The 17897-nt window shown below is 51.9% G+C and overlaps 1 protein-coding gene across 1 annotated transcript in view; it reads right to left on the bottom strand.

The window, feature by feature from the left end:
• Positions 1 to 893: 893 nt before the first annotated feature.
• Positions 894 to 17897, bottom strand: part of NRROS (negative regulator of reactive oxygen species) — a 28209-nt gene continuing 11205 nt past the window's right edge. The window contains exons 2-3 of the mRNA XM_008266715.5: positions 8427 to 8547; positions 894 to 3047 (exon numbers count right to left, since the gene is read on the bottom strand). Coding sequence (XP_008264937.1) covers positions 1077 to 3047; positions 8427 to 8534 — 2079 coding nt within the window. The 5' untranslated portion in view covers positions 8535 to 8547 and the 3' untranslated portion in view covers positions 894 to 1076. The remainder of the gene's footprint in view (positions 3048 to 8426; positions 8548 to 17897) is intronic.

Raw genomic sequence — 17897 nt, 5'->3', positions numbered from 1 at the left:
CAGAAGGGGAACCAGGTTAGTGGTGAACGCAGAGTCTGAACCTCTGCCGAGAAGCTGACTTTTCTGGGAACAGTTAAGTTGGCACACGAGTTAGCCAACTCCATTCCTTTCTGCAGCCCCCCGTGCTTCTGGGAATAAGGCTGTGCCTGGTGTTCAGTTTACTGACGGGTAAACTAGGGGCCCAGTTACTGTGCTCTCAGCTTTCCCACGGGAGGGCTGTATGTTTTCCTGCCAGACTGCAGGTATGCATCCAGGGCACCTGGAGAGACCCTGCCATGGCCTTTCTGACTGCGGTGATCATCTTTGCCAGCCAACACAGGGGGCGGGACTTATCCCTTGCCAGATCTGCCAGTCATGCTTTGAAATGCTTGTCATTGGTGAACTTCCAGGGCATTGACTCCCACCCTTCCCAGGATGTGCTCTTGGAGCTCTTTTTGCCAGAGGGGAACACTGAGTCGCCACCCTTTTGGTCTCATGGATGTCACCAAGGGAAGGGCACTGAAAACCATCTTAGTGAGGGGCCAGCACTGTGGTGGAGCAGGTTAAGCCAACACCTGTGATGTCAGCATCCCATATGGACGCTGGTTCATGTCCTGGCTGCTCTGCTTCCAATCTAGCTCCCTGCTAGTGCACCAAGGAAAGCAGTGGAAAATGGCCCAAAATCTTGGGGCCCTGCCACCCACATGGGAGACCTGGATGAAGCTCCTGACTTTGGCTTGACCCAGCGTTGGCCATTGAGGCCATCTGGGGAGTGAACAAGGGGATGGAAGACCTCTCTCTCTCTCTCTCTGTTTCTAACTCTACCTTTCAAATGAATAAATAAGTCTTAAGAAAAACAAATCTAGGTGAAACCAAAGAACTTTAGAAAAAGAAAAAATACAAGCTACACTTGATTTAAAAAATATTTAGTAGATACTTTGTCTTTTATTTTCATGTAATGTCACTTAATAAATATTTGACCAGGATGAGGAGGATGAACCACCATGAAGAACTTGGGGGTGGGGGCAGAGGGTAAGGGATAGAACCATTTTACATTTTAATTTAGACCTCGGCTTGGGACCCAGCCTGGAGCTGGGTCAGTACACGGAGGACCAGCGGCAGCGGGTCTTGATGAGCAGGAACAGGGGCTTCTTAAAGGTGAGGAAGATGACGGTGCAGGCCACCAGCAGGGTGAGGCAGCTGGGAAGGATGAGCACAAGGTAGAGCAGGCCTGTGTCCACCCGCTCCCACTTACAGTCCTGAGACACACTACCCGGCAGCTCCAGCACGCGGATGACCTTGGAGGAGAGGTTGCAAGTGACCAAGGCCAAGTCGGCCACGGCCTGCAGGCGCTGCAGGGTCCCCCAGCCCTCCACGGCGCAGCAGTCATAGGGATTCTGACTGAGGTAGACGGTCCGCAGGCTTCGCCAGAGCTGCTCGGACACAGCCCTCTGGGGAAGGGCCGTGAGCGAGTTTCTGCGGAGATCCAGGGTCTGCAGGGCCCGGCTGCCCCCGAACCTCGGGAAGCTGGTCAAGGCATTTCCCGACAGATCCAAGTCGCGCAGATTCCCAAACGCGGAGAAATCCAACTCCGGGAAGCTGGAACTGAGGCCCGCATTCCTGAGAGACAGGACCTGCAACGTGGGGGCAACGTCCCGGAGAGGGGTGACGCTCCCGTTCAGAACCCCCCAGTTGCCGGACAGGTCTAAGTGAGTGAGGGGCGTCCCCTGGAACGGGGAGTCCTGCAACGCCTCCAGCCCGCAGCCCTCCAGAGACAGGCTCCTGAGAGACGCCATATGCCTGAAGTCCACGCAGCTGTGGGGCGCCGCCCGGCCCGAGGGGGCTGGTGAGGGGCAAAGGGAGATCTGATTGTGGCTCATGTCGACTGTAGTGAGGTTACTGGCACTGGCGAAAAGGCCAGGGGGGACCCCCAGCAGCTGGTTGGAGCTCAGGTTGAAGGAGCGGAGGTTCCTCAGGCAGCCGCTGGGCCCCGGCGCCAGGTGCAGCTCGGACAGCTGGTTGTGGCTCAGGTCCAGCTCGGTGAGCGCCCCGGGGGGCTCCTGCTCCCGGATGTGGAGCGTCATCAGGCAGTTCCGGTTGAGGTCCAGGCGGGAGAGGGAAGGCATTTTCCTCAGGAAGCCCTCGGGCAGGTACTGGAACTGGTTCTGGCTCAAGTCCAGGAGGTGGAGGTCCGGGAGGCTGCTGGAGGCAAACTCCTCCCAGAGGTGGACGGTGGTGATGTTGGTCACGTTGCCGTCCACGAGCAGGAACTGGGCCACCATCTCCTGCGGCGACGAGGTGTTGTACAGGTCCCTGTAGAAGCCCATGTTGTTGTCCTGAAGCAGGAGCGTGCGCAACTTGCCGCACTGGGGCAGGAGCGGGAAAAACAGCAGCTGATTGTGGGACAGGTCCAGCGTCTCCAGCTCGAAGGCCGCCTCGGTCCGGGACGCCAGGAACCACTCCAGGCCGTTGTAGCTGACGTTCAGGAAGTGCAGCTGCGTGAGGCGGAAGTCCACGATGCAAGGCAGGTTGTTATAGGCCAAGTGGAGCCGCCTCAGCTCCGTCAGGCCGTCGAAGGCGCCGCCCTCGATCTCGAAGATGTAGTTGCGCTGCAGATCCAGCTCGCGGAGGTGCTCCAGGCCCTCGAAGACCGACTCATCCAGCCTCATGATGGTGTTCCTCGCCAGGGACACGGCCTCCAGCGAGGACAGGTTGTGCAGCAGCACGGCCGCCATGTCTTCCGTCAGGGAGTTGCCCGCCAGGTCCAGCGTCTGCAGGCGCGGCAGCGTGCGGAGCGCCGCGGCCGCCTCCCTGTAGTCCTGCGCCAGGCGGTTGTCAGCCAGGCCCAGGCTGCGCAACCGGCCTTGCTGGCGGAAGGCGCCGCGGCCCAGGCGCTGCAGGCGGCAGCCGTGCAGGCTGAGGCGCTCCAGTTGCGGGTAAGGCTGCAGGGAGTGGTTCCACAGCGTCTGCAGGGGGTTGGCGTCCAGGATGAGCGTCCTTGAGTGCGGCGGGAGGCTGCTGGGCACCGATGCCAGGCCCTGCCCCCGGCAGTCAGCGGCTCCATCCGTCTGCGTGCAGAAACACACCGATCAGGGCGCCCGGCTGGTACACACACGTGGTGCTTTTATCTGGCGGCCCCTGAGACCACCGGGACCAGCCTTCGACATGGCAGCTTTTCAGATCAGATAAGAAGGTATTATTTACATCTGCACGTAGCTAGGGGCTGAATTCCAGGCCTTACTTTAAACACAGAATGAGTTGATCGGGCAGTGAAGCTGTGGATTGAGATGCCCATGTCCTATGTGGGAGTGCCCGAGTGCAGGGGGTCAGATCCTGGCTCTGCTCCCGTTGCTAATGTACACCCTGCGAAGCAGCCGGTGATGACTAGGGTAGTTGGGTCCCTACCATCCACATGGGAGACCTGAACTGAGTTCCCAGCTCCTGGCTTTGGTCTGGCCCAGCCCTGGCCATTGCTGGCTTTTGGAGAGTGAATCAGTGATGGGAGCTCTGTCTGTGTCTTTAAATAAAAAAATTAAAAAACATTTATTTATTTTAATTGAGAGGCAGAGTTACAGATACAGAGGCGCAGAGAGAGAGAGAGAGGTACTCCATCTTCTGGTTCATTCCCCAAATGGCTGCAATGGCCAGAGCTGGGCTGAATCGAAGCCAGGAGCTAGAAGCTTCTTCCAAGTCTCCCACGTGGGTACAGGGGCTCAAGCACTTGGGCCATCTTCTATTGCTTTCCCAGGCCATCAGCAGGGAGCTGGATCAGAAGTGGAGCAGCTGGGACTCCAAATGGCGCCCATATGGGATGCCGGCACCACAGGCAGATGCCTAATCTACTACACCACAGCCATCTGCCCTTTTAAATAAAAATTTGTTAAATGATTTTAATTTAAACCCCCCCGCCACAGACTATTACAGCTTTGAGCAGCTATTCATCAGGTGCTGAGAGGTGGCAACTGTACTTGTAGTCTAGCTATAGCTGCGAGGACTGAGGACCAGACCTCTACTTGGATTTGAACCCCGCCTCTGCTGTGTATTTACTGTGTGACCTTGGGCAAACAATTTAGCCCACATTTGTCATTTGAAAAAATGGACACAAAAATAGTATCTACCTTGGAGGACTGTTGTGAGATTAAACCAGCGGCTGCTCATGAAGACCTGAGCCCAGTGCTTGGCACGGTCGGCACTTGGTAAGCCTTGGTCACCACTGCGTTGTTAGCACTGTTAGGTGGCACAGATGTCTCTAACAGAGCCACCGCCTCACAGTCGGCAGTGCTGTGGCATCTTTGTGTCACCCAAAGTAATTTTGCCCGGGAGGCTCCCAGCACTCTAGATTGACACATTTACAGCTTCCAAGGGCTTTGAAGCTGGCCATCCACCCTGTGGATCACACAGAGAAGTACAGCGGGTCTGGAGGGGAGGCGTGAAGAGCCAGTGGCCGTGCTGGCACCAGCACCCTGAATGCCCAGGTTGTTTCCTGAACACTGTTGTATGGTGTAAGGAGGCAGGAGGAATGGTGCAACCCAAGTCTCGCTGCAGAAATCACGGGAGTCGGGAGACTAAGCCCCGTGTTTTACAAAATTGGCAAAAACAGTCAACCGTCCAGTGCCTGTTGGTCAGCGTTCGAGAGAAGCACAACGACTTCTCAGTAAGACGAGGCCAGTGGGCAACTGGAACAAGGGAGGAAAGCAGCCCAGGACTGGAGGACAGGACCTCGGCTCTGTCACTAGCCTGGGACCTTTGGCAAGGAGTTAACTTTTGGAACCTCAAGTCTCTGTTGCATCATTAAAATAAAACTTTTTAGGGGCCAGTGTGATGCCAGCATCCCCTGTGAGCACCAGTTGAAATCCCAGCTGCTCCACTTCTGATCCAGCCCCCTGCTGATGTGCCTGAGAAAGCAGCAGATGAAGGTTCAGGTACTTGGGGTTCTGGCACCCATGTGGGAGACCCTGATGAATTCCTGGCTCCTGGCTTCAGCTTGGTCCAGCCCCTGTTGTTGTGGGCATTTGGGGAATGAACCAGCAGATGGAAGATCTGTCTCTCTCTTTCTGTGTCTCCCTTTCTCTCTGGCACTTTGCCTTTTAAATACATAAAATTAATGTTTAAAATCTAGTAATTAAAATTTATCATACAGAAGTAGAGAAAACTAAACTCTTCAGTAATATCAGTCTATCCTCAGAGAAATGCTGCTAGCCTTTTGTTACATCTTCTGGCTCTTTCCTAAAGATATCATCTATCTTTAAAGAACATGGTGGGGTGGGGAGGGGGTGGTGCTATGGTGCACTGGATTAAAGCCCCAGCCTGCAGCACCAGTTGGAGTCCTGGTTGCTCTGCTTCTAATCCAGCTCCCTGCTAATGCACCTGAGAAAGCAACAGAGGATGGCCCAAGTGCTTGGGCCCCTGCACCCATGTGGGAGACCAGGAAGAAGCTCCTGGATCCCAGTTCCTGGCTTTGGCCTCTCCCAGCCCCAGTCATTGTGGCCATTTGGGAAGTGAACCAGCGGATGAAAAACCCCTCTCTCTCTGTCTCTACCTCTTTCTGTAACTCTTTCAAATAAATAAAAATAAAATCTTAAAAAAAAAACAAAAACAAAACCATGAGGGGGCCAGCATTGTGGTATAGCAGGTAAAGCCACCACCTGCAGTGCCAGCATCCCATATGGGCGCTGATTTGAGTCCTGGCTGTTCCACTTCTGATCCAGCTCCCTGCTATGGCCTGGGAAGGCAGTAAACAATGGCCCAAATCCTTGTGCCCCTGCACCCATGTGGGAGGCCTGGAAGAATCTCCTAGATCTTGGCTTCAGATCAGTTCAGCTCTGGCCATTGTGGCCATTTGGGAGTGAACCAGCAAGTGGAAGACTTCCTCTCTCTCTCTCTGCCTCTGCCTCTGCCTCTGCCTTTCTGTAACTGTCTTTCAAATAAATAAATAAACCTTAGGAAAAAAAAAAATGAGACCAGGGGCTAGCATTATGGCATAGCAGATAAAGTTGCTGCCTGTAATATTGGCATCCCATATGGGTGCCAGTTTGTGTCCTGGCTGCTGCACTTCTGATCTAGCTCCCTGCTAATGCACCTGGGAGAACAGTAGAGCATGGCCCAAGTGCTTGGGCCCCTGCACCCACATGGGAGACCTGGAAGAAGCCCCTGGCTCCTGGCTTTGGCCTGGCCCAGCCCTGACCCTTGTGGCCATCTGGGGAGTGAACCAATGAATGGGTGACCTCTCAATATATATCTCCTCTTCTCTCTGTCTGTAATTCTGCCTTTCAAGTAAATAAATAAAATTTTTTTAAAAGACCATATTCTACAAACTGCTTAGTGGTCTACTTTTTCCCCTTCACTAATGTAGATAGCCATATTGCCTTGGTGGTGATAAGTTTCATCTTTTTAGCCATATGAATTCATTCATGAATAGCACTGTTTGAGGGAAAGAGTTCTAAGGTCAGTCCACTTGGCTCTGCTTTTTAGCCAAAGGGCTACCTTTGGCTGGTTCCCTAACGCATCAGGACCACCGTTAACCTGCCTTGTAATTTTCTTACAGGTTTGTTTTTTTTTTCCTCCAAGGCTTGCAGGTGATTGTTTATGTAAAACACATTTGTTATTTATTGTGCTTAATAAGTGTTAGCTATAGTTATTGGCATGAGCTTATTAGTCTCCTTTTGTTGAGTACTTGAATTGTTTGTAATTTCCAGATGAACATTAAAATGAACTTGCTATGCTCCTTCCATATCTCCACTCACCCCAACAAAAGTCTTCAGAATTTTGGCTGGGATGGCATTACAATTACAGATTAGTTAGGGGGAAAATTTATGTTTTTACAAAAATGAATCTCCCCATCCAGAAACAAGGTGTATTTCTTTATTTGAGTAAGTGTTGGTCTCTCCGCTCCTCAGGGACTCTGTGGAGAGAGTTGTGGTTAGGGGCTTTCCTCAGGCCATGAGACCCGGCTCCACTGTGACTGCTGCAATTATGGGGGTCAGGCCTCTGCCGTTCCCATGGTCCCGCCGAAGTGCTGCAAAAGACCGCGTGGCCCACAGAGCCCTGGACACCTGACCTCGTCTGTGTGACTGTAACAGCAGATGGCTAATGCAGGGGGCAGTGGAGGATACTGCGCTCTCAGACTCTCAGTCCTCGTTCCATACGCATCACAGGAAATCTGCTCTCTGTGAGCTCCCTGGCAGCCAGGTCCCTACGCTGCTCACCAGGTTGGAGAGGGTCAGGTAGGGGATCCAGCCTAAACCCTGAAAGGCAGGCAGAGAATTCACTTTCTTCCTCCCTCTTCCTCTGCCTGGTAACCCCTGAGAGTTCATCTCTTATTGCCTCTGTAAGGGAATGGTGAAGGTCAAATGTAACAGACAGTTATAATAATATTAATAATAAGAGGTAAAGCACATAGCACTTAGTCCACACCAGGCACTGTCTTGATTGCTTTATATTTATAGATATTAATTTATTTAATCGTCACAACAATCCACAGTTACGGTACTACCTGTAGGTACTATTATTACCTTTTTGTTGTACAGATGGGGAAACCATGGCACAGAGGGGCCTCAAGGTCACCAGCTAAGAAGTAGTGCGCTGGGGTTTTAACATGGTCACTCTAGCTCATAACCCTTACCCCATACTGCAGCACACTCTAGCATGGTGGTTAGAGGTTAACTGCAAGTGGTCAGGAACCATGACAGCTAGGCTTTTGAGATTAATCAGGTTTGAGAACTCACTGTTGAATGTAAGTATTGCCCCTGACATCCAGTTGGTCTTCCCAGGGCTTGGTATATAATAGGGCTCAAGGAATGCCCATTAAATATATGTTTTTCAGCACACATTTTGATCATTGAGTTATAAGCAGAGGATAACATGGAAATGTGCTTAATCGTGACCCAAGTCTGTTTCTGAATCTCTGGAAATGTATTTCCGTTATGAGCCAAGTTTGACAGCTCTGGAGAAGGTGGCTGTAAAGGCCCGGAAACCCCCGTGCATCCTTTGAAGCCCAAGCACGGGCAAGGACTGCTGTGCCGGGCAGCACTCCATGCAAATGGTGAAGTCTTTGCTGCCAGCTCATCCACACACCGCTGAGCCAGGGCTTCTCCCACATCAATGCACCTCACCCAGAGATTCTGACACCACGCACAGAGCGCGATCATCTAGTCTTACCAAGGTGTTCTTGTTATAGGGGGCTGACCTGCACCTGTGTCTGGGGCCTCCTGTCTTCTGTAGGCATGAGAAAGGTAGAGCAGAAGTGGTGTGGCCTTTCCCAGGCATAATCTTAAAAAACCTTTGGTTGAACAGCAGCCAGCAACACAGCATCGTGCTAGGCAGATTCAGAGTGACTCAGTCTCTCACTCCCTGCCCTTCCTAACCGACAGTCCGTCAGCTCTCCCAGATGGACCTGACCTTGTCAGGACAGGGGCAAGGGACGACTCCGGGTTCAAGAGAAAACTCACCAACTTGCAGCCCCCTTGGGAAGCGGCGGTGGCCGTTCCACCGTTGTTCCTCCATTCCACTGCTAACAAGTGAAAACCCAGGCAGAGCCACAGGGACAGCAACTCCATCTCAAGGGCAGCCCTGTGGACAGAGGGTAGAGGGGAACCGAGTCAGAGAAGGACATCTCAGGGTGCTGCTTTGCATTCTCAGCAGAAGGAGCCAGTTCCTGGTTGCGTCTGGGCTCAGAGGCCACAGCCACATGGAGGTGGGAACCCACAGATTATTCAAATACTCCAGTTGAACCAACATTTTCAACCTTTCACTGAAACTGTTGGTAAGGACTCATTTTCGCTTTGCGGGACAGGTGGCTGAACACAAACTCTGGAGTCTACCCAGAAAGGAGAAGCAAAGGACTTAAGGAACCAGGTCTCAAGTCACCTGTTGCTTCCTGTGTCTTGTAGTTCTGCTACTTTTCCTCACTCCAGCTCAAACCAACCAGATGCATCACATGAGCTCAATAAATGTTTGCTGAATGAATGAGGGAATGGATGAAGGATGAACTGGGATTGAAATACTAACTGTAGCCTCTGGACCTGTACAATTATTAATTGTTGGCCGGCACCGCGACTCACTAGGCTAATCCTCTGCCTGCGGCGCCGGCACCCTGGGTTCTAGTCCCGGTTGGGGCGCCAGATTCTGTCCCAGTTGTTCCTCTTCCAGTCCAGCTCTCTGCTGTGGCCCGGGAGGGCAGTGGAGGATGGCCCAGGTGCTTGGGCCCTGCACCCGTATGGGAGACCAGGGGGAAGCACCTGGCTCCTGGCTTCGGATTGGTGCAGTGTGCCAGTTGTAGCGGCCATTTGGGGGGTGAACTAACGGGAATAAAGACCTTTCTCTCTGTCTCTCCCTCTCTCTCACTGTCTAACTCTGCCTGTCACACACACAAAAAAATTACTAATTGTCTTGCTAACGTGGCTTTTAGAAAAGCATAGATCTCATTGGCTAACCTATTTGAATATAGCCCTTTGGACAAAAGGATTTTGATGTTTTGCCGGGATTAGGACAAACACTAAAGGGGGAGACTGGCATTGTGGTGCAGCAGTTTAGGCCCCGTTTGTAGATGCTGGTTTTCAATATCAGAGTGCTAGTTTTTAAATCTGGGCTGCCCCGCTTCCAATCCAGCTCCCTGCTGATGCACTTGGGAAAGCAGCAGAGGATGACCTAAGTACTGCAGCCCCTGCCACCCACACGTGAGACCCAGATGGAGTTCTTGCCCCCTTGCTTTGGCCTGGCCCAGCCCCAGCTGTTGCCATTTGGGGAGTGAACCAACATATGGAAATTGTTTTTCCATCTTTCTGTGTGCCTCTGTTACACGGCCTTTGAAATAAATAAATAAATTCTTACAAAATTAGAGAATGAAAAGGCAACCTTCAGATGTAATAAAGATTATTGATGACCAGCGCACACAGGACTGCAACCATGAGAAGGAAAATGACACCTACCCCGGCAGCGCTGTGGAACTAAGAGGAAAGATGGATGCGTGTAATGTGGGCTACGGCACCTCCACTAGTTCACAGAAAGTGCATGCTACCCTTCATTCCATCTATGAGCTTTCCAAAGTAAATCTGAATCTCCCCCACCATCACAGGCAAAGGCTCAGAGAGAGTAGCAGCTCATTCAGGATGGCGCATCCACTCGGTGGCAGTGTTGAGAGCTGCCCCCGGGTCTCCCTCCCTGGGCTCAGGAGGACCCGGGCTGACTTCACGCCGTGGAGCTGCCCGCGCAGTGATTGCCCTCCTGTCGGGAGCGCTGACAGCCCCTGTCTGCACTGGTCAGAACCAGAGGGAGTGGGCCCAGCACTGCCCCCGCCCCCTCCTCTCCTTGCGTCTGCGCACCTGCAAGGAGCACGCAGTTCTGCTCCTCCGTCCTCTTGCGGGCCAGCAGCACCAGCAGCACCACACACCCCTTGCCCGTACTGTGCCGCTCACAGACCTTCCCACCTGACTCCTTGGGGCCATCTATGGCCCCTTCCTCCTTGCCTTTCTGCAAATAAGCTGGCACATCACAAAGGCTAATTTTAACTTCCTGGTCAGGTCGCAAACCGTCACCCGGGAAAACAGAGTAACAGAAAGGCTGGGTGCGCCAGGTACAGCAACCACGACCTTCCCTTTACGCCAGGCCAGCACTGCTTACCACAGAGATGACGCCGGTTCAGAATGCATCAGGACGTGCCGGACACCCGGAAGCCCCTTCTGCACCCTCCTGCCACTTCTGTGCCTGTGCAGGAGCCATCAGCTCATGGCCCACAACACTGGCAAAAGCATAGCCACGTGGACTCCTGTCCCCAGCATCCCCCCAGCCCACCCCCACGACCCTGGAACCTTGGGATCGCTGCCCGCCTCGAGATGCGGCTGCGCCATGTAGCCACCTGCAGGACGCCGCTCAGATGGCAGAGGTATACTCACACTAAACACGTGTTTATCTGACACTTGCGCTTCATTCAGGAGGACAGAGGACTTGGGACTGTGGCCAGACTCCCTGCCTTCCTCCCTCACCCTCTCTGTCAGGCCTGGGCTGGGACATGCTGCCTCTGACCTTTCTAGAACTACCAGCCCTGCAGCTTGAAACACCGAATCTGGATGCATAGGGGGCGCGGGGGCAGATTCATCTGGGAGCCTGTGACACGTCAGACTGGCGCGTGGATAGACCTCGTGTCCAAGACGCAGATAATCCTTTTTACAAAATAGGCGTAACAGCTACTCACAGAGGTTGATGAGAATTACAGTATACAGCATGTCAAAATGCTTTGTTGACTGTCCCTGTGAAGGTGGTTAATAACATAATTACTATTCATGAATCCCAAATGCTGTGAGCTGGCTGAGAGGTAGTTAGCTGTTCCTGGGTGACTGCTGCAAGGTAATTTGACAGCTAACAAAGCCAGGAAAAAGGAATGACTCACTTGGCTGCAGGGGTGACCATAGCACTATACTAACTAAACGTGTAAAAAGCCGTGGGGGAAGCTTGGATTAAAAATTCCCCATCAATAAATTTCTAGAACAAGGCTGATCCCAGGAACAGACGACACTGCCGGTTGACAGCTGTTTGTCCTCAGAGCCAGCTGGTCCCCCTGGCCTGCTCTGCTCCCCCGGGCAGGGGCTGACTCCTGCGGGCTGTTTCCCGCACCGCAGCAGGCTGGGTCCTGAGGGGAGAGCGCCCACGGTTCCTTTCCTTATCGGTGGCCTTAGACAGACACACCACCCCTCCCTTTGGTCCTCCATCTACCTAGGGCTTCCTGAACTTGCTGGGGTCACTGCCTACTTTCTGTTTGGCACCTCCTCCCCCACTGCGTAGTGTCAGTTTCCTGCATTTAAAAAAAAAAACCTCTGGGTGGCTTCTGCTTCCTTGTTGAACCCTGACTGACACAACAAGGTGAGGATGGCCTTGGAACGGTGCTGAATGGAAAAGTATGGGAGGACGCTGAAGAGAAATACAAGGCTTCTAAAGCTACCATTTGGGTTGAGAGGCACTCTTCCTAGAGTGTACAGCTGCAGACGGCATGGCAAAGAATCCGAGGTAAACAGTGGGGACGCCACGCCTCAGCTGAAAGCCCTTGACCCTGACTTCTCCTCCCACACTCAGCGTCAGAGCTCCTGACAGAGTTTCCGGCTTCCGAGGGCATCTATGCAGGAGCGTGCCCAGATTGCTCGTGCTTGGTTTAAAAGGGAAAGAGCCACAGAGGTAGAACGGCCGCCGCAGCTCCCCACAGAATTGGGCTCCCCAGGTTGTCTGCTGCTCCTGTCCTGACAAGATTTGGCACATCTGGAAAACGGGCACATTCTCACTGGTCCTCACGGGAACCAATAACTCAGCCTCAAAGCCATCCCTTGTCTAAAAGAGCTGCTGTACTCTGTCTCTCCTTCTCAAATAAATAAATAAATCTCTCTCTCTCTCTCTCTCTTTTTTTTTTTTTTTTTTTTTTGACAGGCAGAGTTAGACAGAGAGAGAGAGAGAGGTCTTCTTCCTTCGGTTCATCCCCCAAATAGCCACTACGGCCGGTGCTGTGCTGATCCGAAGCCAGGAGCCAGGTGCTTCCTCCTGGTCTCCCATGCAGGTGCAGGGCCCAAGCACTTGAGCCATCCTCCACTGCCCTCCTGGGCCACAGCAGAGAGCTGGCCTGGAAGAGGAGCAACCAGGACAGAATCCAGCACTCTGACCGGGACTAGAACCCGGGGTGCCGGCACTGCAGGCGGAAGATTAGCCAAGTAAGCCGTGGTGCCGGCCTAATCTTTAAAAAATAAATAAAAAAGAGCTGCTGTTCCTTTGCAGGGAGAACGACAGTGTGACTTGGGTGTGGCTTTTCTCCCTGCAGACCTGGACATGACAAGTACATGGGGAAAGCAGGTTCCTTCCATAAAAACACTAATCACGATCACCTTCTGAATGGGAACACTATAGGAAGCAGAGCACATGCCCGCTGCAGAAATTCAACTTTGCCTTAGAAATGGTGCTCTTTTGCTTTCTCTGTTTGCACACAGTAATAAAGGGAAGCTCCTGCCTCACTGACCCAATTGGGTAAAAGAAGACTGGCTGGCTGCCCACACCGGCTGTGGGAAACAGTGGGGGGCTGGCAACATTCACCCCCTCTGGAAAGGGCACTCCTGATCGTGCTGGCCGTGGTCCCGGCTGCAAGCTGCGGCAACTGCTCCAAAGCTATCCCTGTGACCACACCGGCGCCAGGCGCACGACTGCCTGGACGGATGGAAACCGCCGTGTGCAGCAGGCCAAGGAGAGTCTCCCGTGTGGGTGACATGTGGGTAGCACTTGCTTTTGCAATGGACAGGGAAAAGGGGTAGGGAAAATCTTTAAGTTTTAATTTTATTTGAAAAACAGAGAGACAGAGAGATGCTCTACTTGCTGGTTCATTCCCCAAACATTCCCATAGCCAGGCTGAGGCAGGCTGGAGCCAGAAGCCTGGAGCTCAGTTGGGGTCTCCCATGTGAGTGACAGGAACCCTAGTACCCGAGCCATCATCTGCTGCCGCCCAGGGGGAGCATCAGCAGGAAGCTGAGTGACCAAGACTGGAAAGGGGCACTCCGATGTGGGTGTGGGTATCCCGAGCGGAGGCGCCACCACTGCGCCAAATGCCCACTCCACCTGTTTGTTGTTAAAGAGTTATTTACTGATTTATTTGAAAGGCTTGAAAGGCACGTCACAACACCAGTCCCACCCCACTTTTTTTTTAAAGGAATCTTTCACCTGCCCTTGCTTTCCGATGTCTTGAAATGTCCATTTCCTTACCATCATAAAATCTGGGCCTTGTGACCAAGCATATGTGTTTTATTTTCCCCAAAAAAAGCATGTATATAGGTCTTTCTGTATTAATAAAATGTTTAAATAAATAATTTAAAAAATGTCTTCTCCTAAGGGTTGTTCGTTCCAGGCAGCTTTCTGTCATTACATAGTGGCTCACTCAGCCGACAGGAAAGCATGGCCACCATCAGGTAAGGGCACAACCTACAGGTGTCTCCGATCATAACGAGATCCCCTGGGGGTCGCTGCCTGTGGTGCCAGCATCCAATGTGAATGCTCATTCCTCCCAGCTTCTCCACTTCCAGTCCAGCTCCCTGCTAATATGCCTGGGAAAGCAGTGGCGGATAGCCCAAGTGCCACCAGCGTAGGAGACCCAGGTGGAGTTCTAGGTCCTGGCTTCAGTTTGGCATAGCCCCAGCCCCAGCCACTGTGGCCATTTGGAGAGTGACCCAGCAGATGAAAGATCTCTCTCTCACCACCCCTCCCCCACCTCCCATAACTCTGTCTTCCAAGCAAATAAATGAATAATGTTTAAGAGAGAGAGAGCGCCTCACACTCAAAAAGTCTGGAGTGCTAAGGAGTAACTCAGATGCTGGATTTCTAATGTTCAGGGGGAGCCTGCAGATCAGAAATAGCACTGAGATGACAATGATGGGAGAAGGCCTGTGCACCACAGCTCTCTAGACTTCTCCCCACCCTCATCCCCCAGTTCTCTGCACCCACGCCCGCGCCGCCTCTGCTTCCCACCCTGCCCCAGCCACAGCCCCTCCAGCGCTGGGAGGGCGGCCTCTCGGCTGAAGGAGCTGTTAGCAGGTGTACATACACTACCATGCAATTGAGAAGGTCCTCCTCCAAAGGACTGGAGCTGAGAAAAACCCTCAAGAAAAGAGGTCTTGTGGAGAAAATGGGTCGCTGGTGAAGATATTCTGGGTTAGAAGCCAATGTTTATAGTTTGGCCTGCGGGGAGGGATTCTCCAAGAGCAAGGAGAGCAGGAGCCTGCAACACAGGGAGGGTGACACCACAGAACATGGCGGCTCTCCAAGAAAGTGGGTCAAAGAGGGGCAGGTACCCAGTGCAGTGGCTAAGCAGCTGCTGGGGACACCCGCATTGCGTATGGAAGTGCCTGGAATCCAGCCCCACCTCCGCTTCCGGTCCAGCTTTCTGCTAATGCGCCCAGGGAGGCAGAGGTAACGGCTCAAGGACCTGGGTCCCGGCCACTCACGTGGGAGATGGAATGGAGATCCTAGTCCCTGGTATCTGCCTTCCCCAGCTGGGGCAATTGTAGGCATTTGGGAAGGGAACCAGTAGACGTTAAGATTCTCTCTCTCTCTCTCTCCACCCCTCAAATACGTAAGTAAAATTTTTAAAAGAGAAAATGAAAACCAAAGAGTACATTGCGGCGCCGCAGCTCGCTAGGCTAATCCTCCGCCTTGTGGTGCCGGCACACCGGGTTCTAGTCCCGGTCGGGGCGCCGGATTCTGTCCCGGTTGCCCCTCTTCCAGGCCAGCTCTCTGCTGTGGCCAGGGAGTGCAGTGGAGGATGGCCCAAGTGCTTGGGCCCTGCACCCCATGGGAGACCAGGGGCCATTGGAGGGTGAACCAATGGCAAAGGAAGACCTTTCTCTCTGTCTCTCTCTCTCCCTGTCCACTCTACCTGTCAAAAAATAAAAAAATTAAAATTAAAACAAAATTTTAAAAAAGAGTACATTGCATTTGGAATCTTGGGAGAGATGGACGGGCAACTGGTCGCAGACCACAGAGACTAAAGAACGGAACCTCACGTCTTCAACCAAATGTTCAAATTCAGCGTTCTCCACAGTGAGACCACCTGCCACTCTGAGCCCTGAGTGGGGGCACTGGAAGCACAGAGCACCACGCTGGCAGTGCCCTTGCCAAAACCTCGGTTCCCCAATCCAGTCACGCGGGAGCAATGTGACAGCTCCGGGCTGCGAGATGCCCTGCGAGACAGCTGGCTTTGACTCATCCGCAGAAACCAAGGCTGTCCCTTCTGGATTGTAAGCGACCAAGAAGCATAAAACCGGCTACAAGGCATGAACTCGGAGTGGGCTTCAAAAAATCTCTAAAAGAAAAATGTGAGACAGATCCAAGTCTGTACTAAGAGAAATGTTTTCAGAGGTGTACATACAGTTATAATCAGATCAGTGCCAATTTTCTTAAGTATGGTAACGATGTGATGAGGTGACAAAGGTCCTGATTCCTAGGCCTTGCACACTGAATTATTTGGGCATGAGCGTTCACAACGGCTGTCATTTGCACCATGCACTTGCAAATGGCTTGGCAGAGTCAAATCAAAATATCCCCAACTGGTACATTTAGCACTGTACTTTCATTGAACTTTTCTATAAATTGGAAATTTTTCGAAATTAAAAAAAAGCAAAAGAAAAATCAATATTGATGTTCCTAAAAGGGGAACAACATGATAGCAGTGTGTTCCCAGATTTCCAGGAATTTCTGTCAAACTTTCCTCACAAACTCTTCTCGGGAAAGTGCTCATTTGTTCAACTAGAAATGCAAATACACAGAAGCCTTAAAAAATAGCCTGACAATTCTAACATTTTGGCATTCAAACCAGAGCTTCCAGATGGCACCTTATGCCTGAGAGCACACAAATGTGTCAGATTATGTGCCCTGACTGTAGCTCAGGAAATGCGGTTGATGGGCTGGCATAGCATCCACGCCAAAGGTCATGGCTGCATCCACCACCCCCAGCCCTCTGGAGGGGCCCCTCCTGGGAGAATCCCACGCCCTCAGCACCGCCAAGCTGACAGAGTCCTGGGGAAGTGCCTAACCAAGGCGAGGACAGAGCTCTGCTGCTGCCAGCACCCAACAAGCAATCCTGGTGCCGGCACCCAGAGACAAGGGCGAGCGGTTGCTCCCAGCAGTGAAGGCGGCAGTGCAGAGGCACAGGGAGAGAAGGCAGAGGTGCATTCCATAGAGGACTTGCCAAGGAGGTAGCTGCCCAGGTGCGTGAACAGAAAACAACAGCACAATGAACAGAGGGCAAAGACGAGAGGAATGGGGAAAGGAAGAATGAGAAGAGGATGGATGACGGGGGCTGAGGGAGGGTGCGGACCACGGCTTCTTCCTCCGCTGCCTCTCATGGTTTCGGATGACTCTTTACAAGGCCGAGTTAATTTCCAAGTTCCCAGTGTTCTCATGACCTCAAGGGCTGACTCAAAAAATGCTGCATCTTGACAACAAGAAGAACTCAGCTCAGACAGGACTTGGGCCCTTGGGCAAGCTCAGGTGCAAAGGGCCAAACTGCTCAGTCCCCGAGAGCAGGTGCAGGCTTTATGATGCCACCGGGAACTGAGAGAAGCTGCCTACGATCGATGTCCAGGACAGAATGTTTCAAAGATGAGAAGAGAGAATCATCAAGAGATGTAAAACCAGAGAGGGAAAACGTGCTATAAAATAAGATATAATACAGTTTCAAAGTGTCTCCCTACAGGCTTTTTTATTAATCTCACAAAGGTGAAAACAGCTGATTTGTGGTGGAGACACCAGCATATACCTCAATCAAATTGCTTTAAAAGACATTGCAAAGGGAGTTTTAAGCATTTTCAAAATTCAATCTTGACTAATTTACTGGGACAAAATTGAATGAAATAATGGTGTAGCTATGTTAACTTTCCAAATTTTCCAAAATATTTTTATTTATTTGATAATCAGACAAAGTGCACACCCATTTGCTGGTTACTCCCCAAGTGCCCACAACAGCCAGGGCTGGGTCAGCACTGGAGCCAGGCGTGGGTTACACAATCCAGGTCTCCCACATGGGTGGCAGGGACCCAGGTACTTGAGCACCTGCTCCCTCCCAAGGTCTGCATTAGCAGGAAGCAGGAATCAGGAGCCAGAGTCAGGAATGGAACCCAGGCGCTTCCATGTGGGCCTCCGGTGTATTAACCACAGGCTGAACACCTGCTCCTTTTTTTTTTTTAACTTGAAGATTTATTTTAATATCTTGTGCTATAAAGACACAAAGAAACTGTCCTTGTTCTTAGAAAATATGTGCTAAAAATTATATGCATGTGTATAAATATGTATGCGTATGTATATAACACAGATATAGATAGATATCTATCTATATATACAGACAGAGAGAAAACAAATTTAACACAAAATGCTTAGCAATTCTTGAATCTGGGGAAAGCATTTATGTG

The sequence above is a fragment of the Oryctolagus cuniculus genome, chromosome 4 (genome assembly GCF_051225735.1).
Source record: "Oryctolagus cuniculus isolate XC-2025 breed Fujian yellow rabbit chromosome 4, ASM5122573v1, whole genome shotgun sequence".
Classification (NCBI taxonomy): domain Eukaryota; kingdom Metazoa; phylum Chordata; class Mammalia; order Lagomorpha; family Leporidae; genus Oryctolagus; species Oryctolagus cuniculus.
This window is presented reverse-complemented; position numbering and strand designations above follow the sequence as displayed.